Raw genomic sequence first — 25,690 nt, 5'->3', positions numbered from 1 at the left:
GACCTACCTCATCTTTCTGAACTCCAGAGTTCCCATCTGTATAATAGGAAAAACGCTACAAATTTACCTAAAAGGCATGTCAATTAACTAATATTTGTGGAACATTAAAGCGCTTAAGGTGATGAACACAGTAAGAAAGGTAATGACAAAGTTATTGGTTCTGTTTTTCAGAGCAGGGTTTGGATGGCATATACAGAAAATAAGACATGGGGCCACATATTGAAGCAGGGAAAAAAGAAATATTGACTAACCCAGGTATTGAGCACCATCCAGCCTGTGCACTGAATGAGAGAGAGGTCCTGTGGAAAAAACTAGTATGTGATCATGTAACTAAAGACTTTATCATAATGCATATCAAAAGGGGAAGAGGGGTCTGAGTTAGTTTGCATAGGTATTTAACGTTTGAGATCTTAAAGCTGCAAAGCCAATTTTAAGTTTTAAAAGTTAATACACAGAAGTACTACAACATTTAGAACAGCATCTTCGCTGCCACCAGCAAAGCAATCCAGCTGATTAATAACAATGTCCTGACACAATCAGTTGTGTGATAAAAACACAAAATTCATCTTGAAATCAAAACTAAGTTTCTTCTATCAAACACATTCCTCAATCAACGATGCAACATGCCAAACTTACACTGGAACACTCAAGTAAGAAAACCCAACAGCTGCTAACAATGTTTTAGCTTTGGACTCTAACAATCAAGCACTCGGGTAATGTGGATTTTTAACCAAAGTTTTGTTCTAAAATCTCTGGATTACAAAGAGAATCAATTTTATTATGATCACAAAACTTACAAAGCTGGCTGAGAAATTGAAGGAGAAGGAGTTGAATCTTCTTTCTTTGAATCTTCCACTGCTTCCGGTTCATCATCATAGTCAAATCGATCTAGTAACTTCTGAAAAAAATTACATTGAGTCAGCTATTTTTTTCAATATTTTATATAGTTGGTGACAAAAATATCCTTATTACAAAAATATCCTTATTAGCAATGCCTTATTATCCATGCAGCAGCTCCAGAATTAAAGAAAAGATTAGAAGCGGAGAAAATATGGAAGTTAACCAAACTTTTATTCAGCTTTGGAAAGCACAAGAAGTCTCTAACTGTTGAAAAAGAACAGGAAAGTAACCTCCAAACAGAAGACATGGAACAAATTTGCACTGCTTTTTTTCCCCCACCAAACAGCAGACATTGAGGTCACTCATCAATTAATCTTGAGTTTTAAGTTGTTGAACACAAAAAAACAAAACTTACCTTGTCAAATGATGTTTTTTGCTCTGGTGGTGCAAAAACAGCTTTTTGTTCTGGTGGTTGTGCTGCTGTAGTCTTCAACTGAGCAGTAATAGCTTGAACCTGAGCCATCACAGTGTTATCTATGACTGGTGACTGGGGTTTTGGAGGCTGCTGAAAAGTCTGAAGAATCTGCTGAAGCTAAAAGATACATATCAAAACAAAAAAAAAAATTTTGGAAGCAGAAAAACTCATGAATGCTATTTCTCTTGTAAGTATTGTTCAGAATTTAAAAGGCTTATTAGGCAACTGTTTAATCTTAGAGTTAAAAATATAACTGGGGTAACAGTAATTCCCCCATCCAATAGCTGAATCAGTACAGTAAAATTGATTTGACACTGTTGCAACAGAATCTTTTGGTGAAAAGGTATGGATATTTGAAAGGAGAGCGACAAATGCACTTAACTGGCTTAACCTTCCTAATTTTAGACCATGAGAAAGAATTCTTCCCACAAACCAGAAAAGGTTTTCCATTAAAATTATAATTAAACAACATCAATGCATGGTAGAAGATTAGTTGTTGATGAAATTCAGGACCTATAAACTGAATTCATAGCAAGATAAACAAAATCAAAAAATTTTGAAGGGAAAAAATGTCAGACTTAAGGGAAATAAAAAGTTTTGGAAACTTCAGCATACTCTATCAGTATTAAAAGGGGCATAGCATCTAAATTTTATATCAGACTGAGGCACAGAACAAACACCAACAACCACATGACTGAACTATCAGGGTGGAGAATTTTCAGCAAGACGAAAAGTCACTTTTTAATACCTCATTGGCATACTTCAGCAGATCCCATGATTACAGTACTCAAGCATTCCAACACTGCAAACATTTTGTGTATCAAAAAATAAACTTGAAATTTCATAACTGCATCAAGCTAGAGTGAATGTTTTACAAATATGTAATTGAATTTTCCTCAAATCCTGTAATTACTGGATATAAGGATCACAGAATATTCAAATGCTGACTTTAACCCTTACAGGTTTCCCATTCAAGACTTTACGGAGGTTTATAATATTCCTGATTTGAAGCAATACATTTCCATCTTTTTTCCTCTCATTCAGTATTTCACATACTAATTTAGACAGAAGAGAATCAAATAAAATCATGTTACCTGTTGTCCTTGTGTTGTTTGAAACAACTGAGCTACAGCTGCAAAGGCATCAGAACTGGGCAACTGTGGCACAGTAGCTACTGAGTTAACAGTGACTTGAGGAGGCTCTGAAGGAACCTTTGCTGGAGGGGGTGGTGAACCTGAGAATTTGATGGGATTGAGAAAGCACTATGTTACTTCAAAAGATACTCATCTTACTCTTCAGTGCATACATCTACCTTCTCAAAAGGATTATCTACAATAATGTATTTAGCCCTAAAAGCAAGCCAGCTATCCTATCTGAACCATCCCAAGAGCACATTCTATCCTTTTTTCTCCTTTAATTGCTCTATTTGCTACCCAGATCTACGTATTACAGCCTATTTTTCTTGTGTCTTATTGTATATCTGAAAACTAGTTCAGCATATTTTCGATCAAAATTTAGTGTCTGTAATTCTCCTACAATTGTACAGTTAAGAGAAAAACTATTACTCAAAGCACTATTAAATCAATGAGTATCAATACCTTGTATTAGTTCTATTGGCAAAGTTTAAAAATTTGGACTCACTCTTTTGGATGAGTATGTCAAATAAACCACCTAATGGTTTATTTTAAAAGAAACTCCGGAGTTTTTATAATCATATTCCTTAAATTCATTTGAAATATACAGAAGACATAGAATGTATTTTCTAGCAGTAACTGAACTTTTGCTGAGAAGTCTCGTAATGAAGGTTTTAAAAATTATTTCAATGAATACACAAGCAACTTGTCTTTGGTAAAGTTTGTCCATGTGTCATTTTTGTGTAAACATAAGTCAAGCCTGCTTTTGATAGATAAATATCCCTACAGTAAAAATCAGCTTTTACTAATTCTTCCAAGAAAAGATTATTTGCACCGAGCATTACTAAAACTGAGATGAAATTTTATTACGACATGCTATTATCTCTGACTTCATGAGCAGCTTTCCCATTCTTTTTGATTTAGATTTCAACACTTTGTACCAGTGAAATGTTTATTAAAAAAAAGTAAATTAGCAGTAATGCCATCAATTCTTAAATGCTGTGAGCAAGTAACTGTTCTTTGGCAAATACATTTAATAATTTTAATGAAATATTATTAAAGATTCAAGGGAAGAAGGTTTTAAAAAATTTGTATCGCAGTAATTCAGCTTTAATATTACTGTGATTCAAAACTAGACAGCACAGAAATATTAATTTGAAAAAGTAAACAAATATGCTTGCCTCACAATATCAGATTCTTTAAAGCCATTAATCTGCTTGCAGTTCAAATAACTGCAGTGTTGACAAACAGCAAGCAGAGACAAACATGTTGAATAATATTTTCCCAGAAGTCAAATACTACAGAAAAACCCTGCAGAAAGATACTTGTGATTGTTCTGAAATATAATTTAACTCCCAAATTACTTCCTGAATATATTCAGGAGGATATTTGCTTGCTCAAGAGAGAAGCTATTTATATTTCTCTCTCTCTTTTTTTTTTTTTTTTTTTTTTTGGCTAAACAGACTTTGCAGCATTACAAATTACTATTTCAAATAATGCATTAATGTATTTCTTGTTATTCATTAAGATGTTTATTTCCAAGTCAAACTATCTCCTCTGGTTTATGTACATAATCTCATTGAAATCAGTAAATTCTGTACATGTAAATCTATGCAGAAGACAAAAAAATCTGTTAGCTACTAGTGATGAGATGGAGATGGAAAAGTAGTGCCACTCACCTGTCGTATCAAACTGAAATGGTATTATAGCCACCTGTTAGTGGCTCATTTAAGCTCATACACTAAGACATTTATTCCCTGCCCCATCATGTTTAAAAATTATACCATTAGATATGCTTTCCTAAACACTGCCGGAAAATATTTCACTTATGCTACTGTCCATCATTATTTCATGGTCTGTCACCACAGCTCACTCACATCATTACATTTTTGGCCAGTCCTGCTTTAACAGACTTCAGTGCAATAAGTATGGAAGGTACCAAAGCTAAGTCTAAAATACAAATTCAAAAAGGTGGCCCTCCAAAGAGGGAAGGAAGCGTGCTATAAATATTCTGCTCCACAGTTCAATTACCTCGCTACCAGCTATTTACATGGCATCATGTAAGCCAGTGAAAATTCTATGAGCAGACAGTCATTACTTTACTTTTCAGATCTGTATTTTCAACCAGTGGTCCATATAAAAGTCTATCATCAGGCACAAATTTACTGTTCAGGGATTTGAAAAGCCAATATAAAATATTTTGGGGGTTGCAAACTGAAAGAGATTGACAGTGACTGCCTTCAGACTAAGTCCCTCACTACAAGATGATTATCTTACATGTAAGATAATGTTTTACTGTTCCAGATTCTAACCAAAAAAAGAAAAAAAAGAAAATGAGAATAATAGAATTGAGAAGGAACAGAAAACATTTCAAACAAATACACAAAAATCAAATTTTTCCTTTAAATGGGGAACAAAGTTATTTTCAAAGAAAATATGTACATATGCATACATACAATATAAATGATCATTCACATCCTAATAATTTCCAGATGCACATAGGAAGCAGAGTATCAGCATTTACTTAGAATGAGTTCAGTTGCTCCACACAGTTGTGACAACAAACCTGAGCTTATTAATGTTACTGCTGCAGCTGTGAGTAGGTGCCTTACAAAATTCTTCATGTTTGCTAACAAGCTTCTAATATCATTCTACCTTTTAAAAAGAACACAAAAAAGTTGTAATGTCATTCATACCTTCGTTATTAGTAGCGTTTTCTGCCATTGGAGCAGCAGTACTAGTTCCTGCCGCCATATCCAGGAGAGGCTGAATGATCTCAATTTTAAACACTCCATTTTTCTGCCAAAGGTTCAGGACACGAACTATTTTACTCTGTTGAAATGAAAGGAAGCATCAGCACTAAATACAGCTTTTCTAATTCACAACTCCCAGTTTACCCTCTGTACTTAAGAAGAAAGAGCTGAACAGTACTGGAGTTTAACAGAATCAAGTATACTTTTTAAACAACCACCAATATCGTCACACAGGTCAGCAAGACACAGTATCTGTGAAAGACACAAACTGCCAATTTATTTTGCTATCTCCTTTAGTTAAAAGCTCCTTGTGCCATTTTTCTTAAGCTGTTCCAGCCAACCAGAAAACCCAGGTTTGACATACAATACAGGAAGTCAATCATCCCCACCACTTCTTCACAGAGGGTCATAAAGGAGTGAAACAAACAGCAAATGCAGCAGGAAAAACAAAGAAAAGGAACACAAGATGGAAAACTCACATGAATAGCAGGGCAATTATAACAGAAAATACCCTAGTATTTTAAGTTGGGGAAAAAAATGTTTGCTTGGATTTTTTTTTCCTACTAATCCAATCAATTCTGTGCTGGCACCAGAAAACCCATCTCCCTCATCATTTGAAAGATCAGGAAAGTTGTGGAAAATATTCTGATTATTATAGTAAGATAAAATTAGAACCTCTGACTGTCAGCTCCTCAAAAGACTAGAAAGTAAAATGAAGGCCAAAAAATGAGTAAATTTAGTATTATTTTTAGTTACATGTTAACTTCACAGAAAGATTGTTAAAAATGATATACATCATTCTCTTTTGCTATCAGCTTTAGTTATTTTATAACTGTAGATCTGTTTATTGTTTATGTACTGGCAATTCAATAAAGTAAGCACACTACAAATAGTGTTACTTTCCTAGTGGAAAGGATCTTAAAAATTATTTTTGCAGTGAGATATCAGGTAGTTCCACAAAGGAGATGGATAGTCTAATCCATTCAGGTCAACAAAATGGCAACCATAAATAGAGAAACAAGAAGGGCCAGCTCTATTTCACAAGAGTACTACCATGAAATTTTGGAGTATCAGACTTAAGGTCTAAAGGTCTGCAGGTTCCATATAAGAAACTGCAGAGCAGCAAAGGCTTTCAAAAGCTGTTAAATCAGCTAGGAGGAACAGATTTTACTCTTAAAGGATTACAGCTATGAAAACAGGTGAGTAGGTATTTTTCTGAAAGCCACTCAGCAACTCCTAAAACATACTTTCCTTGGGAGTCTTTTGAAAATGTTCCAACTTAGAGAGGGCATAAAAAACATCCTCTACTGGTAGCAACTGGAACCATCATCAATCCAGAACACTTTGAGGTTCTGTTCTTTCAGTAAGTAGGACAAAAGAAAGAAAACTGAGGCCTTCAGTCTTGACGATAGAGTGTGCAAATGAAATTGTTAAGTATAGGATTTATAAAGGCTAGAAAAATTAAGATCTCAATTCTGTTAGAGTAAGTCTGGAAGCAGAATCTTTATTATCCACAACACTGGCACTTCTACTCATTCTTCATTTTGTGGGAAAGAGACACTACCTTCCATAATAAGTTTTCCTCAAGAAGAAAAAAGTTTAAGCATATTCACAAACATTCAAACGTCTGCATGCAGACGACGATTAAGTTACGCAAAGTAATTTTATAGCTAAAACTGCCACTTAAGTAATACCGTCAATAATCTTTCTCAGCATATTTTATCATCTCACATAGTAACATACACTGCAATTGACAGAGAATTACCAAATCAGTTTTCACAAGTGGAAATAACAAAGTAATGCTGTCATTAATTCACAACACTACTCGGTAAGTTATAGCTATACCTTGTCTTCAGATGGACAAAGATATAAATACTGGAATGTAGCGGTAATATTTTTAGAGAATCTTGGCCCAAAAACGTCCTTGTCCGTTCCAAACTGGTGACGAGACTGACGAACAATAGAGTCAATGACATACAATCCAGGGACTTTATATTCTGGTTTGCACTGAAAACATAAAATAATTCTCCATTACACAGTGATACTAATAAGGTTAACACGCGTTTGCCTTATCTCTCTACAAGAAATTATGCTCTCTATATTTATAGTATACTTGATGTAGAATAAAACAATTTTATTTCTAGAACTATAAAGACTCCAGAGAAGACTATGTCCAGTATAATACCAAATAGCATGATGTATTCCCCATCAATCCACAGATCTAATATCTAATGGCACCACTAACAAAAAAAATTGTATTTCAAAACACAAATTTTATCATCTTTTATATGAAAACAAATATTTGAATACATTCAAAAGGGTGCAATAGCTGTTAACACACTGCTATTATCTAAGGACAACAAAAGGTGAACTGTAATACACTGTTCACATGCAAATTTCTACAAAAAGTTGTTAAACTTAATTTTATCCTAGTTAAAAAGAAATCAGTGCAGGGCTTCATTAATGAGTTAAAATGACAAATATTTAAGAAGAGGTTTAAGAACCTTAACTTTAGAAAAGATTTCAATTTAGTCAAAGAGCTATGTAAATGTGTAAAATGACAAATATTTAAGAAGAGGTTTAAGAACCTTAACTTTAGAAAAGATTTCAATTTAGTCAAAGAGCTATGTAAATATGTAAAATTCTAAAACCAGTATTTCCACCCTCAATTCCTAAATAACTATGCCCTTTTTTTTCTATTAATAATTAGCATTATTAATATATTCACTGCTTCTGTCAGTAGATATTATTATCTGAAGATTGTATTTACTTATTTTTACCTTTTTGATAAACTTCTCTACAATCTGGACAACATGCTTGTAGAGCTGGAAAAGATATAGATTAATTAATTTATCATCTATTTGACACTGCTTCATTTCTTTAGAAATTTTTTAGTTCTTTGTGCTTACTACCAGGTAGGAAGGACTACAAACAAAATATTGTACTCACGTTCTAGAAAGAAACAGCGCACAGTTAATCAAGCATTGAGAAAAAGATTTCATGGAGGGAATGGACTGGGATAAGTCATTCTTTCTGTTATAAGTGTCTCAGTGCATACACAAAAGAAACTGCTTTCAGAGTATTAGTGACAACTTTAGGGTTTACTTTCTAAGACAGAACTCTAATATGATGAATTGCAGTTGCATGCTGCAATATTTTAAATTTTGTCAGATAGAAATCACAACACCACAGTGGATATAGCATTAGAAAGCAATGATTCAAAAATCAAGCTGTCATTATGCTACTAGTCTAAAACCAAAAGACGATACTCACCACCCACTTGTTTCTACATAACATTTTTAAAATCAACTAGAATAAAACATCCATGAAGCTACAGAGACTAGAAAAATCCAGAGATACATTTACCTCAAATATAAAATAATAAAAATATTGCTACTATTATAGTTTCATTTTTGTTTTATTGTACGTTACCTTAATAGCTTTAATGGCAGCTTTTGTGATGAGAATCATTTTTGCTCGGGAAATAGGAGGTTTCATCTCCATGAGTGAAAAGAGCTAAACAGAGAAATTAAGAAATATTAAAAAAAAAAAACTATTCTGAAGTTTGAGCAGTTAAACAAAAATACAGTATTTCAGACAACTGTTACTGACATTCCACACAACTACTCAGTGCTGGCCCTTGAAACGAGGGGACTAACAGGCAGAGCTTTCTAGATTGTTTTCCTTTTGGAACTAACCCACATTCACCAATTCACAAGCTTTTGATAAGGTTGCTGTCAAAGCTCCATTTATGTCTAACAACAGGTATCTGCTAAGTTATGGTTTAGGGAGTCACCATTTTAAAGAAACAATATAAAGTAGAATAAAGTATAGGGTTAAATTAGCCTGAATGTCTGTTTAGAAAAAGAAATAAGATGGATCTACAGACATCAAGACTGGTATATGCCTTTAGCTAATTTGCTTACAAGTCATCCTGATGGATGACCAAATCTATACTAAATTTTCAAATTATCCTGCCATATCGAGGCATTGCAAATGTCTTTAATGGAGATATTTACTACTTAGTTTGCTGTGGACATATCACGTTACTATTAAAGTTAACTGTATCAACTGTTCTGGGGAATCCTCCAAACTATTCTCCATGCTAATGTCACCAGTGGAAAAGTTAATTCCTTTAGGCCAAAGGTTTCAAAAGTGGCTAGTCTTTAAGAATGACAATTTAAGGCACACTGTGAACCTGACTTACAGGATTCATTACAATTTAGTTTCTTTAAACGTAGCCCAGGTACTCTACTTCACTAGGTTTTAATTATACCAAAGTTAGGAAGAGTGTTGCTCTTCTAAGACCATTAAGAATAAAAAGGGAATCATAAGTACTAGATTAGAATAATAATTAAAAAAAATATTTCTGAATTCACAAAAGGCATATTCTGTATTCAAAACATATAGAATACTGGTAGAATAAGTAGGTTCTTCAAATACGAGCAAAAATCTTAGTGGAAAAAAAAAATCCAATCTTCATATTTACAGATGACATTACCACAACTTATATCTCATCTCCCAAGCGAGGAATTCTATTACAAAACACTTCCACAAAGTTTTGAACAGAAATGCCTTGTTCTGAAAAAAACGCCCAGGTATTTCTAAGAAAACACCACTCTGTCTTGCAGCGTTCACAATGATCCTGAAAACAAGCATTAGCCTCGCATTTTACAGACTGAAATTAAAAACTTGCACATATAACCATCAGAGTTGGTAGAACACCCACATGGGCAACACAAAGGGGAGGAAACACGAGTACTAGCTTCCCCAGTCCACAGCACCAATGAAACAAGGCAACGTTCTTGCCTGCTTCTGCCCTTGGCTTCATACAGCAGTATTTTGAGAGGACAGGGGAACAGGAGATTTTGGGGTTTTTTTTGAGGGGTGGGGAGAGTCTTTTTAAATGGTAGCCCTGCACCAGCACTCATAAGCATGCATGTACATGCACAAGAAGAAACCAAAATCCCATATACATCTCACCACATTCTGGACTAGTCTGCTTGCTCTGTGCCTATAGTGAATTCTATATATTCCATAACTTGCTATGATAATCTCATATCATAAAATAACTAATTGTAAAAATTATACCGTATGCCAATGTTTTTATTTTGTAGAGAGAATTCTTTTGGTCTACTGTCCGTAGAGCTGGAAGCACATTCCACTTGGCTTGACAGTACAGTTTTCTCCAATCTTACTTCCCATCTTCCAAGTAGAAAGAGAAGCCATATCTTTCCACTACTGCTTTTTAACTCCTCCTTTCATCTTACAGTTCATGATTAAGTACTCCAGTCGACTAAATATTTTGTGTTCTTCCCACAAACTTACCAGCTATTTAGCTGTTGCTTAATAAAGGTAGAACCCTTAGATTGTCACGATTTGTGTAAAGCAAAAAGCGCGCACACAGGTCTTCAGTATTTCCTATATTTACATAATCTTTTTACCTTAAAATTTTCACAGAAAATCACAGAAAAACTGTTCTGCATTACATCATTTGATTTTCCTCCTCACAATAAAATACAGAAAAAGTAGAGGCCCTGAATACTAGCCACAAATGTGATAAACAACTTAGCATAAACTAATATAAGAGACTAAAATACCTAAAAGCAAGTAAAGTGGTAACAGAACTTTCACTAAACCAAAACAAATGCTTTATACAAATAGAACTGAGTAAGGAAAAAAAATGTATTTACTTTCTTAATCACTGTCTTAATTCATTTCTTAAATCTCTTATTCCAGGAGATATGATTGAAGAAAGATTGTCTCTTGAGAGAGTGGTAGCTAGATATCCTGGTCAATACCAACATCAAGTCAAGACCACAACCTCCCATTACTAATCTCCACAAAAGGCAAGTTCCAGTGCCAGAATGCTTGATTTTAAAGCCAATCAAGCCATAAAAACCTACCACAGGCTAACATCCCTGCTCACTCAGAAATCATGATATGGCCAAATAAAATCCATCAGATGAAAGACAGAAGGAGAAGAAAAGTGTTTGTGATGTGACTCACTGAAAAAATAATAATTTTGAACTGCATTTCTTTAGATGAACAAAGTCAATGCTAACATTAAAACTGGAAAATCTGTTTAAGAGGTAATGACGGGGGGGGGGAGGAAGGAAAAGAAAAGATCAACAAACCAACAGAAGGCCTGAAAAATGAGATGAATTGGGGAAAGAATGAGCCAACATTGCATGAAAGCCATACCACATCCTTTCCACTGCACACCAAGAAGCACCTGGCCCTGTAGCAAAAGGAGCCAGTCCTGTATCATGAGAACAAAGGCAGCAGTGTCACGGTAGCATTTCAGCATTCGTCCTTCAGAAACACAACTGAAAAGAACCAGGAACCTGGGAGCACTCGTAGCTGGACAGAAGATGATAATAAACAAGCAGCAGCACAAAAAAAAAAAAGAAAAAGAAAAAAAGAAAAGAAGAAAAGTGTCTGAAAAGAAGGTACCTCAAGAATGATGTAATAACAGGAGACTAAAAGAATCCAAGGAGAAACAAACTGCCAGAGGGCAGGAAGAAGGGAATTCAGCTAGATGCACTAAAGTAGCAAGGAAGGATGCAACAAACAATAAGGTAACTTGGAAAAGCCATTAATTAAAGAACATCAGAGGTCAGAATGGAGGCTAATAAGCCACAAATAAACAAGAGCTTTGGAAGAATAGGACTGAGAAGACCATTGTAAATTGTTCCTTTGCTGTTACAGAGAGCACTCTGGGCAACAGCAACATAAACATAGTAAAAGCAATGAGGTCAGTACCTGCAGATATTTCCAGGGAGTAAAGCTCAGAATGAACTATTGCTAAAAAATGCACCAAACAAAAATGCAAATGTATTTGAAATATCTATATTTATACATATATAAAAATACATTCTGCCCTCTCATGACACACAACCCTATCTTCTGGAACAGTGCATCAAAAAAAATCAAAAGCTTGTTATCTTTTTAAACTGTCACAAGCTTTTTAGAATAGCAAATAAGTATTTTAAAGATGATTTTTATTTAATTTTCAGCATCATAGTTACAAGCTTAAAAAAATATTTTAAAGAAAAAGGTAAATCTAAAAATTAAGTAACCTTAGTAATTCCTCATGAAATTTCAGTGTCAGATTGGAAACTTTTTCAGCAAGACTATTTCTACATCCTTTACATCTGCATATATTCACCCAGACTTGTATCCTCTTTCATGTACATACATTTCTCAAATCAATATATGCAAAAAAAAAATAAAGGACTATTTTTGGAGGAGCATCCTTACGAGTGTCCTTTCAGTAATACTGAAAGATATCTAATCTATCAAAGGGCATCAGGACCAGCTAAAGAAGCAAACTTGATGCAAAAACCTACACTACCAAAAAACAAAAAAAAAAAAAAAAAACAATGAGTTTTGAAAGACATAACAAAGGCAACAATAACTTGCAGCTTGAGAGCTTTTTCAACCTACTTCTTTACAACAGAGGTCTTTCACTGCAATGCTCTGCCCTGTAAAGCTTGACCTGTGAGGAAATGATTTCTCTAACACTATGTTCTTACCCACCCTAAGTGGATGTCTGGAAAAAAAAAAGAAAACAAACAGCTTCACAGTTGCTCCCTACCACCCTTCCCCACCTAGTGACACCACTGGTTAATGAAATAAGCATGACCCTTCCCCACATAGTGATGGATCCAAGCTCTCATTTCTGCTGTCTACTCCCCCCACAGCCCACTTCTTTGCTAGCAAAAACTACCCTAGCTATCAAGTTAAGACACTGAGGAAAAGTGGCTTTCAGCACTGAGCAACAAAAGAAAGCCCTGTTTACTAGCAGGAGGAGCACAGCAGGGTGAGAGAGAGCAGAGGAAAACAGACGAAATAAAAAGGCCTTTTTAAGTAAGGCCTAACTAGCCTACAGACTAGTCCAGACTTGCTTCTTTGTTCAGTTCTGGCAATTTCAGTAATTTAAGTCTTTACTCTTTCAGGTATGATAGTCTTACACGTTCAAAGTAATATGAAAAAACGCATTCCAATGTTACACAAGCTCTAGCATAACGTAACAATTTAAGAACTCTGAAACTTTTCGGGAACCTCCCTCCTTATACTTGAAAGCCTATGTAATGTGGCAGCACTGGGGGAACACCAGGTCTTTAAAAAGGAATCTCCTTTGTCACTGCTGTATCAACCTACGTACAACAACAAAAAAAAAGTACAAAACTGCCTACTATACTCAAGCCACAATACAAAACAATGATTCAAAACTATTCCTGCGTACTTTCCACAGCAATATGGAAGCACAGAACAAAAAAATTTATAGTGTCAAAAACCTCAAATGTGGAAGATTCACCTGCTCATTTTCAGGCTTAGTAACTTGTTAATAAAGAGGAGTCACTCTTTAAATCTTACTGGATAGCACCAGGGACACTAACTGTATTGCCTGTTATCAGAGAGCAAGCTAGTAAGGACCCCCAAATTAAAACTCAAGACAAAGTACATAAGTACTGTAGAGTGGCAGGAGATTAAGCAAGAGAACTAACACGTTTTCCAACTCAAACTGTAGATAGAACCTGTCCAAATTCACATCCAAGCCCCCGGATAAGGTATTCTGGGAGGGGTGGGTAGCAGGAGAAGGAATGGAATAATAGCCTTTAGTCTTCCCAGAAGCAAATTATTCATTTCGACACTCTATACTTTGCTCCTTTTGAGGATCTATTTTACATAGAAGCATAGAACCATGGGGTTTTGAAGCAAAGAAGAGAACCGCTATTTTCCTTTTACCCACAGCCTTGCCTAAGAACGTTAAAGAGACAGCATGTATGCGCACAGCACGTCTTAGAAAAAAAAGAGCAGGGCAAAATGTGGGAATCCTGTCAGCTTCTTTTTGCTACTGAGGTCCTTACAGGAAAATCAAAACCAGGCAGTGAGAGGTGCTGGCTCCCAGAGAGGTAACAGGGCAGCACAGTAAAGATGTAAGACAAGAGGTCAGGGAAAAACAAACAAAAACAAAAAATGGCTCTTGCACTTCCCAAGCCTGTAACTACTTGGAAAGAAGTGAAACAGTATCACCCAAGGATAAGCCCCTGGCGCAGAAGAGAAAAGATCAGGGGTCTTTTGCTGTGTCTCAAGCTTGATGTATATTTTTAAGTCTACTTACCTGTTTCCAATATGAAATAACATGGTAGGAAAGGTAAAAAGGGAAGGTAAAACTACCTTTTAAGTCCTGAAGCAACTTTCCTGGCTTTGCTCTTCTGCTGAAGTTTCTTTGTGATTAAGATGCACCTTTGTTTACAAATAAAGAGCCATGGCTCAGTTTTATATACTTACAAAATCTACAGAAAAGAGGGAGCATAGATGCATGATTTACTGAAAGAAATCTAGTGTTCAGTGATTAGTGGATATCAAATATTCAGGCCACTGTTACAATACTCTCATTCAACCTGCCTTCTCCAACTTTCAAAGAGTAGTCTAACAAGCCCTCAATAACTTTAACAAGTTTAACATGTCCATGAACATTTCTCTAACCAGGGTTTACACACACAGATGGCACAGTCAGTACTCTGGGTCACTACCCAGAGTCAGTATTCATTCATCATTTTTGGAATCTATTTTATTCATGCATTTAGAAATCACTCAAGGCAGCCAAACTACAAGTCAACTATACATAATTAATTGTAGTTACTTGTTCACATACCTACAGAAAAAGGATGATAGCTGTGACTAACAAGTACAAATATTGTACTATTTTGTTAACAAAGTACCATTATTATTAACACATTTTTTTTTAAATATACATGAGTACAGAGACAATCTATTAGTTGAATATATTTTCCTTCCCCTATAATACCTGTCAATTACTTTCCTCTTCAGGTCTCCAATCTTCCTTAACCTTCTAAGAAAAGGAGAAAGGTAATGATGTCTACCAAACTTCTGCTTCTCAGCTACATCTCAAGGGATTAATGTAAGTTTTAAACTCTTGAATGATCTGTGAAGCATATCAAATACAGGGAGCTGCTGAAGGTACAAGACCATCGTAAATTCATGGCTGCCAGGCTACATTCTTTGCAAAATAAAGCGAGATTTAAATTTGACCAGATATGAACCTCAGGTAATCAAGAAAAATAATACTTCATCCACTAAGCTATTTCTATTGCCTAAAAAGACTAGTCACAAAATCAGAATCACTGGCGAGAAAGATCTACAAAAACACTCAAATAAAAATGGTAGCATAATTTTTTGAAATTTATCTGCCTCTTAGGATCAGTGTATTTACTTCTATGCTCATGAAGTCTTGCATGCTTCCTAAAAAGCTGCTCATCTCATTTCTTCTCCTACATCTCTAACAAGATGTTGCAACTTTCCACATTTCTGGAAACAGTTTTGCTAGTACAGAAGAAAAAGACAGAGCTCTTTCAGGATCATAGTGATGCTGCTCTTTCAGTTACTGCGAAGAGGTTATAAAAGCAAACAAAGCAACTTCCCTCCCCCCCAAAAAGGTGCACATTACTTCTGCAATGATTTCAGTCTTGGACATAGAGTAAATAAGAGATTAAATTCTGTATAAAACTGTAATGGCGCTCTCTCATCTCATCCTTCCCCCTCTACACTATCCAAATAATACTTGAACTGCTGCTTAAGCACTCTCCCAGCATATGTGGGAAGCAGCAATCACTTAAAAGTGCACCCTATTGCACCTATTGGAATATGAGAAGTGTTTTAGGCAGCAGTAACAGGTAGCAGCTTTCATTGTTTTCCAAAAGCAAAGGGTGCCAGATTGCACAGAAGATGGTGATGGTCAGTTAGTCTTTCCTCCAAACAGCAAATACTGGTAGTTGTGTCCTTGCTGCTTTGCCATACAACAGAGGGAAACTAAGGGGGATTCATGAGTTTCAGTAAACTGCTGGAGAGCCACTGTGAAGGATATCCTGCCAAACTCTATTTATAGGACTTGGGGTGGGGTGGGGGAAGAAGAGGGCGCAAAAGAGAATAAAGGTTGCCCAGGTTTCAATTATCAAGTTAAAACCTGTGAATACTACTCTCCAAAGAAGGAAATAAAGCCTGCTGGCGCAACAGAGTGAAAAAGAAAAGGACTGGGGGAGTGGAAGGAGACTATAATAAGAGCATGCAAACTCCAAAATGAATTCTACCATTAGCATGAAACTGCTATATTAGATCAAAATACAATTGCTTTGTTCATTAAGTATGGACAAATAGTGAAGGAGCAAGCTGCAGTTGTAACCTGAAAGAAATATCCCATAAATATCTATTCTGTTTGTGAACCAGGGACACTGAAGGGGGCTATCACAGTTTTTAACAGAACACCTACATGAGACACATTGTTAAATGAATATACTCCATTACTCAATACAAACACAAAATTACAACAGAGCAAATTTGGCTTTTTTCTACTTCCAGCAGCAAAAGTGTCTGGAAATCTCTATTTCTGGTCTCTAAGCAATGACCAGTAAGTCTCTAACTAAGACAACTAATAAGTCATCTCTGAAGTCTTCCAGTTTAAATGAAAACAAGGCAAGGGTTACAAATTCACGAATCATGGCAAAGGTGTTTCTTTAAAGCTTGTTTTTAAAAAAAAAAAACATATCCAAGTTTTGCATCATTAACAAGTTACCTTTTATAACTTACTTACACTGTACTTATTAATATGACAAACCATGTACACCAAACAATGCATGAATCCCAACAGAGTTTAAACTAATTTTCCCAGGGAAAAAGATACTATTTCATGTAACTATCAAGTCCCACCTATTCACTTGGTAGTATTTGCTTAGAGTGCAATTAGACTTGAGGGAAAAAAAAGAAAAAGAGAACCACACACATGCTTATTTCTGTAGAACAACGAAAATTTTAAAGAGAAATTCATCAGTAAATGTACTTTCAAAACACAGATACAGAGGACAGGATTAAGAGTGTGGGCAACACAATCAAACATGATCAAATTACGCAAGCCAGGTAAGTTACCACCCATCAGCAGTGCCAAAGGAATTGACTCTTAAGTGTTCTTCCCTAGCTTACCACAATTGCTAAGTGCAATGCATTAGCTCAAACCTCTCTGTTTTAAGTTTTACCTCACAATTCAGAAGGGCAGTTAAGATCACATAGTTATCACAAGTAGCGGACAGGCAGAAACTTGTTACTTCACTGCAACGTAATCATATGCCATCAGAAGCCTATAACCCAAAGGACAAAAACTGAACTGAGTGAAACTAGAACCTAAGACAGTCAAAACTATTAATGATTTTTACTGAACCGGGTGAACAGTTTCAACCAAAACAACCTGCATAAAGGTAATGGTGCTGGTGTTTTTCTCTTCCTCCTTAAACTTTTTTTTTTCTGAAAAGAGGATACCAAGCTAATAGTTTAGAAGACATCTAATTTACAGCAGTGATTTGAACTTGGGTCTCTCTCCATCCAAAAGATTGCTGTAACCACAAAATTAGTTCAACAGATCACAAATGATCATACAGCCACCTGACACAACGAATGGCACCTCCTCTCACATGATACAATGAATGGCACCTCCTGTCACATAGACTAGCAAAGAGCTAGTGACCTCCCCTTCCATGCAAGGAGGAGCAGTAAAGCTGGAAACAGATCACCTCTAGCACACATAGGAAATCCAGCGCAAAACTCACAGCTGCTGCAGTTAAAGCTGCCACTATAAAACCAAAATTCTCTTTCTACAATGGTATTGTAGAGTGGTGCTATTTTGACCAGTAAGTTTAGGAATTCTTGACCCACAGGGTATTTTGGGATAACTTTGATCTTCTTTGTGAAGCTACTTTACTCTCAATAAAATAATTAACTATTCAGTGAAGCAGAGACTGGTATACCTCTGTAGTCCATACAACCTCTATGCAGGAGAAAATAAGGGAAGACAGTCGATTCCTCTGCCCACCTCACTACAGTTCTTCGCATACACTCACTTTCCCATCACATTGTGAATAACACTGAAATCCTTTGCTAAACATCTCTTCAACTTTCTCCACCTTCATTGAGAAAGGTCAGAAATTTAATAATATTTGACTGTAAATTTCCCCTCATCAAAAAAAGTCTGAGACGTCTGAAATTTTAGTATGTATTGTTTTGCATGCACAGCTTTAGATAACAACACTGGGAAGTTCAGAGGGCAATTTAAGAAACAGACTTTATGTCATTATCTGATATCATATACATACCTATGATCAACACAGAAATTACATAAAGATCCAAACTCTGAATTTAGAAACATGCGAACTTTATGCATAAATAGTCCTATGGAACTACTCGTATGTACAAATGAATGCATAGAAGAGATTTTAGCAAGTACAGTTTTCTTCCTCATAACTGATGTTCAAATGAAATTCCATGTTGTAATATCATGTTTCAGTATACAGTTACCAGAATTTCACAAACTATTTCTGACTGTATCAGACAAAAGTATCAGGCTTTTACTATGTCTGAAGAAGATACAAGAATTAAAAAGTGCCATTTTCTAAAACTGTGGCTAGACTTCGGATACCAAGACACACTCTTGTTGGTTTAAAGTCACACATACTTTAACAACTGGGTCAGTAAAAAAGTATTTTTTGTTGTATGAAAAACATTAAGCACCGTCTGTACAATTATATCTTATTGGGGAGCAACATGGTGAAATGAATTAAGTGAAAACAACCACTTGCCAGAGTTTCTATTTAGTCAAGTAAGAATATTTTTGTCTTCTGTTTTCAGGAAAATTGAAAATGCAGTGCACATGCCATTCAACTCTAATGTACTTAGGAATGATGCTTTGTACTTGTACATATCACTGGTTCAAAACAGTGTAGCACACACCCATAAAAAAGGCAAATAAAAAAAAATGTAGATACGAAGTTTGCTACCTAAATTTCACTTTGTACTTTTACAATTTAGTTAAGGATGAGTAGATTTTCAGTTATTTTGGTTGTGATCCTCTAGTGCAACCGACAAGCGGTTGCAGGGAGTGAACTTTATACACTATGACTTCATCACATGAGAGTAGTCTGCCATTTTTCCTGTTTCTGTTCAGCAAACAGGCACAGCAACCTAACCTTCAAAACGCATTAGACATTCTGGAACAGGTTCCGTTTTAGCTTTAACTGATTACCTGTGATGACAATGTGTGTTCTATTATGACGAGTTATGATCTGCAAAAGTCAAACTACCAACCTGAAGTAGGAGCTGCATCTAATCCAAAAATCATTTTAAATTATGGGACAAAAGCTTTAGAAAGTGCAGATTAGAGTTATTTTGTCATATAATATAGAAAAATATCCATGTCTGCTCTGTCTCAAGTTCTGACTGGGTATCTAGAGTACCATAAAAATGGACACGGGGACTTTCCGTGCACCATGAAAAAGAGGCTGAATGCCTTCCACTGATTTCCCCACCACCACCACCCCCAGTGTCGGGACAGATCCTCTAGCCTCACCCCCAGCCATCGTTGCTATGCCGAGCTACAAGCGCCCTCGCAGATTTCCCTCTCTCTGTTCAACCTCCAGCCTATCCTGTTTGCCGCCTGCTCACATGGCAAACCCCTGCTAGGAAATAAAAGTGCCTCGCGCTCCCGAAACGCCGCTTCCCTCCTCTCTCTCTCACACACACACACACAAACACCCCAAACGCTTCCTTATCAAGGCGCACGCCGTGGAAACGCCTCGCAACTCCGCCACTCTCGAGCGGGCCGAGGAGCACAGCGGTGCGCGGCGGCGAGGCTCCCCTCAGCCCTCTTTCCCCTCCCCCTCCACGGGCCGGCCGCTGCAGCGTCGCTCGGGAAGCGCTTCAGGCCGCGGCAACTCCAGCGCGGCGGGCCCTCGCCCTCCTCGCCTCCATCTTACTCGGGAGACCCTCGCCGCCCCCCCCCCCCGGGGCCGGGAGCGGGAGGAGGCCGCAGGCCGGGCCCTGCCCGCCGCAGGCCTCGGGCCGGGCCCGCGCGCCCCAGAGCCGGAAGCGGCGCGCGGGGAGGGCGGCGGGGGGGGGGGGGAAGGAGAAGGGGGGCGATGGCGGCTCGCCTGCCCCCCGCCGCGCCGCGCCGCGCTCCCCTCCCCCGCTCCCCGGCTCCCACCTCCTGGTTGAAGGCGTTCACGGCCTCCATGTTGGCGGCGGCTGATGCGGGCGTCCGCGCGGGGGAGGGAGGGGAGGGGAGGGAGGGGGAGGAGGGGCGGCTCGGTCCCGCTCAGGGGCTCCGCGCGGGCATGTCCGTTTGGCGGCGGCGGCGGCGGGGCTCGCGCTCTGCCCTCTTCCTCCCTCGCTCGCTCGCTCCGTGCGGCGTCTCGCTGGCAGGGCCCCGGCGCAGACCGTCTACTCCCAGCGGGATGGCGGAGCCCACGCCGCGCACAGCACCCTGGGATCGTGCAGGCCTCCCGACCCCGCGCCACCCACAGGAGAGAGCGGCGAAGGGGCGGGGGGGGGAGGGGGGAGCGCGCGCGCGGCGCGGCAAAGGCACCACGTGACCGTCGCGGGCCGGGCCCCCGCCATGTCACGCCAGCCCCGCCCCCGGGGAGGGGAAATGGCGGGGGGATAAGTCCAGCTCGGCGCCATCGTGCTGCCCCTTCGCTCGCCGCTGCCGCGGCGTGGGGGCGGGGAGGCGGCGGGTGAAGGCAGCGCCCGCTGCCGCGCTTGTCCTTACGGAACCGCTTTTTTTTTTTCCTTTTTTTCTTTTTTTTAAATGGCTGGTGGGCTGAGGGTCTGGCCTCTGAGCCCGCGTTGCAACCCGCCCTCGGAGCTGTGTCGTCGTAGGAGGTGGGGGTAGGGGGAGAGGCGCTCGCGTGGCCGCGTGCCTTAGATACTGTAAAACAGTCAGAACAGAAAGGCTGTTCTCGGTGATGTGCCTTCCGTGCTGATGATGAGGTGATTAATCCGGTTTGATGGAGCGTTTCTGTTAGTGACTGCGTTCAAACCACCGACGGGAGCTAGTATTAAAGCGAAAACTGCATATATCCTGCAAAAACGTAGTTTCGGGGGCATTAATTGACTGTCGTATCCCTTAAGGGGCACATCTGTCAAGCACATCATCGAGTGCTATAGCAACATATTAGTATCCATGGCCAGTCATAGCAGTCTGAAGTGTGTTGTGCCATATAGTACAGTGTGTTTTAACCTATAAGGTCATCGTTTGACCCAAGTCCAGGACATCAGCCAGGGAGTGAGCTACAGAAGGGGGTTCAAAATGCTACACATACCTCAACAGAAAGCATGTTTGGCTTTATTTACGTTGTTCGGTTAGACTGTGGTTGGTATTTAATAGAACTGTTAATCAAGTGCGAGTTACCTTCAAGAGTCCCCTCTCCCTTCTATCAGTATAAGGCAGTCTAGCAATTATGTTTAAAAGTTGATAAAACTCAAGATAGAGGGACAAGACTTCTTGTTCTACTTGTATTTTTGCAATCCATAAAGGAGCTTTTTTGTATAACTATATGGCTAATGTTCGGAAGACACTTTAAAATGGATTCTGAAGGCAAATGGAGAGTTTGTCCAAATGTCATCAATTTCTCAAGATTAGATTTCACCAATTCCCCTCATTGCCCAAAAAAGTTTTTCCAACTCTCACAGCTATTTTTTAAAGAAAGCCTCCAAATTGGATAAGAAAATAATACTGCACTTGTAGTGTCAGTGTCTGTGATGCTGCTTGTGATTTTGCCAGTTCAGCATGACAAATTACTTCATATCTGGCTTTCACATATGGGAGAAGTGGATTACTTAGTGAAAATTGACAATTGTCTCTGTGCAGGTCTCTGTGCAGGTAGAAGGTGGAGAAGTAAGAAAAATTTCTTTCAGAGGTTTTGGATTGAGAAGAGAGAAGGAATGAACTTCTTACACAAGCAAGTTATTCTCAAGTTAAGTGGTGACAACTCTTTCTGTAATGCTGGGTATCTGACATAAAACTCCTTTTGGTATATACTTGGTCATACGATCACAGCTCTCTCAACACAACGTCATGGCTTATACAGCATACAGGGAAAAAAAAGCTTAGGAAAGGAAAGGCTGTCAGGGGTTCTGGAAATGCATGTGAAATTTGAGAATTCCTTCACATATTAGAACCTCTTGAGCTGCTTATATTATGTATTTGCCTTTCACAGGGTGTCACAGCAGAGTCTAGTGGTGGTACCTCTGAAAGCTCTGCCTGTAAATACTTTTGAGTTTCCTCATTACTATTTTTGTTAGCTATTGTTTTGTTTTGAATCTTCTTACAAAAGCATCTACTTTTGTAATATGTTTCTAACAATGTTTTGGGAATAATAAGATTTTATATAAACTGTAGGAAGAAACCATCTAGGTATACACAAGTGTGTTTAAAAATTGTGTAGTACAAGCACTGAGAGTTGTAATGGTGTGGTGATCAGTGGGCTAGCTGTGTCACTGCATATCTTGCGGTGGTGAGCTCCATGCTCGTTTAACTACCAAGCTCAAATCTAGAGTGGTTGTGCGTTTGCCATAGTATGGTCCCTGTTCCGATTGCAGTATAAACAAATCCTTAGTGTCAGCCAAATTATCCCTGGCATCTTTTGTTCATTGAGAATAAAATTCTGGTTCCTTGGGGGCTGAATATATTTTCTTTCAGCCTTGGGGGTGAAGAAGGGTGAAGCAGGTTAATTACTCAGGGTTTAGAGTAAGTCCTGGCTTTACTAGGCTATGCTTATGCCCTTCAGAGCAGACCTGCTGCAGCAAGATCATATGCTCAGCAATTTTTAAACAAAATTTCCTGTTGTTTATGTCATACTATGACCACCTATGGTGAGAAGGGAGACAATTGTATAATTTGTTAATAAAAAGCATGTTCTCTTGATTGTTTTTGTCATATTTACACTTGTCAATACTTGAGCTCACAGCAGGTTTGTTATTTAAAATCTGCTTTTATAACATTAGGCATCGTACAAATAGAATGCTAGGCATCATATATATGCCATATATTTGTCCAATATAAATTACAGTCCTTGCCTCAAGGATCATGCATGACTAATACAGCACTTGATATTGTTTGTATATGTATGTTCTGTATGTTTTTAAAATTGTATATTTTCTGTAATACATACAGCAGTATGTTGTAACATTATTCATGATAACGTTACCCATGTTATCCCTTATGTCTTACATATAACATTTTTGCTTCTTGTTGGTGCATAGATTTAATTTATTTAGTTATGCTTAGTCTACCTACTTTTGTTTCTGACAGACAAGCAATTACTAGGTGTGTAAACGTATGGAAATTGCTGTTCATAACATAAATTATGGTTATGTGATGTAATGATTCTTTGGCACATGTATTTCATCAGCTGGTACAGAGCCTTTTTCAAGCTTCCTGAGAGCTGAAATATTTTTGCCTTCAGTATAGTCTTTGTCCTTCTATACGTAATGAAATGCAAGTTTCACTAAATTTCAGTTACCTAGAGCACTGACAGATAAATCATTATGTAAAATTCTTATTTATTTTTCTCTTACAGTAATGTTATTAAGTCTTGATCTTTGAAACTATTAAGAACTGTAAATTTTGCTCTGTCTCCTAAATTATTATTAACAATGTGCCTCATTACTGACAAAGAAATTGACTGACAATAATCATCCATAAAAAGTCATATTCCCTATTCTTTGATTCTCTGTGTCTGCCTTTGAATATTTACTGTGATGACTCATTTGATAAGTTATCACTTGAGGCTTTGTCATCCATTAGCATTCTCTAATTTACTGCTGTAATTTATGGGGCAGCTCTTCTTGGCTAGAATTTCCTGAAATCCCATATTCTACAATAAGTATCAAAATCAGTTTTCCTATGTTTTTTGCTACGTTGCTGTAGGAAATTTATTCTTTATTGTAATACCAGGTATGTTTACTGTGATTATTTATCAATATTTGCAGCGGGATTGGCACTTTAGGTAGATGTACCTCATATCATAGAGAAGGCTTTCCTTATTTGTTTTATGTAAATATTAGCACTAAGTACAAGCCTCACTAACATCAGGCCCTTGAAATAAGTAGGTCTTTGAGGGAAGGGTACATCAGTCTCTCAGTGTTTCTCTCTCCTCTTGCAGGAACAGACCCTTTGGCCTGGCACTGAGATTGTGCACTTAAAAGCTGACTTAACATGATGCTTATTAATGCTGATCTGTTCTTTTGCTGTTTGTAAGCTCAACTATTTCTGACAAACAGGCTGCACTGTGTTTGAAGGCCTTTTGGAAACTTCATAGTGCAAGGAGCATTTTCCTGCCTGGTTAGTGGAGTGAATCAATGTGCTTATGCTCAATACCTATGCTTTATATAGCAGTAGCTTTCAATTTGATTTGAAGTCCCAGCATAAGTGTGCAGGTATGAAGTCCTGGGTTCTAATTCATAAAGCCTTATAAAGTTTGACAGCTGGTCATCTTATGGATTGTCTCTTTTCCTTCACACTGTTGCAATAAAATGAAATAAGATGTTTTTGCAGACAGTTCTATCATGCAGACAGCCAAATCTATAACGTTTGAACTTGAGATACTCTTGTGTGGGACTAACTTTCTCTGGTATTCTCACTGAAAATTGGGGTGTGAGCCTCATATAAAATACTTCTTTCTGGTTGGGGTTATTTTTGTTGAGGCAGGTTGGAACAGTAAGAATTTAAGAATGTATGTTTTGTCTATTACGAGCATTTTGATTTTTATGATCTGCCATGATTCTACTATGATTGACTTGATTTACTTAGTATTTTAAAATCTTTTTGAAGTGCTGGTGAGACAATAACTACTTAAAACTGCTTTTAATTGATATCAAATCACTGAGGGTGTGACTTGTCTATATCCCATGCTTTTGTTTAACAAAATGTCTTGGATAACCCTATGGAAACTGGACTACCGTCCTGCTCAATAGTGAAGTGATTAGCTGAAATCCCCCACCTTCAATGAATCTCGGCGGTTACTCCAGTATTTACAGAGATTCCAACTTATGCAGAGAAGGTGAAAATAAAGAACTCACTTTGCAAGAGCTTTGTACAACTCCTTATCAAGTATTTTTGCACGTGAATTTTTGCACATGAAAGCATATGTAGACTTACTTTGCCTTTGCCAATAGACACATGAGAACAAAATTCCTCCTTTGTTCCTCTGTAGTTATCTCAGCAGCCTCTTTTTTCTGGTCTGATGTGGAGGCTGACAAGATCGTGAGACTAGGGAAAGCTTTGTTGTAGGTGCTAGACTGAAAGTCAAAGTGTGTCAGAAATCACTTGTAATATTGTAATACTACTGTAGTCCATCAGAAGAATAGAGACTGCTGAGAGCAAACAGCAATTACACAAAGACTAATTCGTTTTTTTGAAAAATTTGGTGTTGACATGTAGATTAAGAGATGATGTGAACATGTGGAATTTAATATAGAAGGCAAGGAAACTGATACCGATATATGTATTATATGTGATGATTAATCATTTAAATTTAGCACAATATGAGGTTTATAGGACTAAGAACAACTGTTGGGAACATATATGTGCAAATCATCACCTTTAAATTATTCAGTGTTTTAGAAAACTTGCACTGTAG

The 25,690-nt window shown here is 37.7% G+C and overlaps 1 protein-coding gene across 3 annotated transcripts in view; it reads right to left on the bottom strand.

The window, feature by feature from the left end:
• The window catches only part of SCAF4 (SR-related CTD associated factor 4), a 46,818-nt gene extending 26,245 nt beyond the window's left edge, over positions 1-20,573 (bottom strand). Inside the window, exons 1-9 of one of the 3 annotated variants that reach the window (XM_085297795.1) lie at positions 20,254-20,573; positions 8,634-8,717; positions 7,982-8,026; positions 7,047-7,208; positions 5,145-5,280; positions 2,410-2,549; positions 1,256-1,432; positions 798-898; positions 252-299 (exon numbers count right to left, since the gene is read on the bottom strand). In XM_085297795.1, the coding sequence (XP_085153921.1) occupies positions 252-299; positions 798-898; positions 1,256-1,432; positions 2,410-2,549; positions 5,145-5,280; positions 7,047-7,208; positions 7,982-8,026; positions 8,634-8,717; positions 20,254-20,283 (923 nt within the window). In that variant the 5' untranslated portion in view covers positions 20,284-20,573. The remainder of the gene's footprint in view (positions 1-251; positions 300-797; positions 899-1,255; positions 1,433-2,409; positions 2,550-5,144; positions 5,281-7,046; positions 7,209-7,981; positions 8,027-8,633; positions 8,718-20,253) is intronic. The other 2 variants (XM_085297793.1, XM_085297794.1) reach the window with 2 other exon arrangements.
• Between the last annotated feature and the right edge of the window lie 5,117 nt (positions 20,574-25,690).

The sequence above is a fragment of the Rhea americana genome, unplaced genomic scaffold (genome assembly GCF_003343005.1).
Source record: "Rhea americana isolate MKP2758 unplaced genomic scaffold, rheAme1 scaffold_130, whole genome shotgun sequence".
Lineage (NCBI taxonomy): Eukaryota > Metazoa > Chordata > Aves > Rheiformes > Rheidae > Rhea > Rhea americana.
The sequence above is the reverse complement of the archived record's forward strand: the minus strand, read 5'-3'. Positions and strand labels throughout refer to the sequence as shown.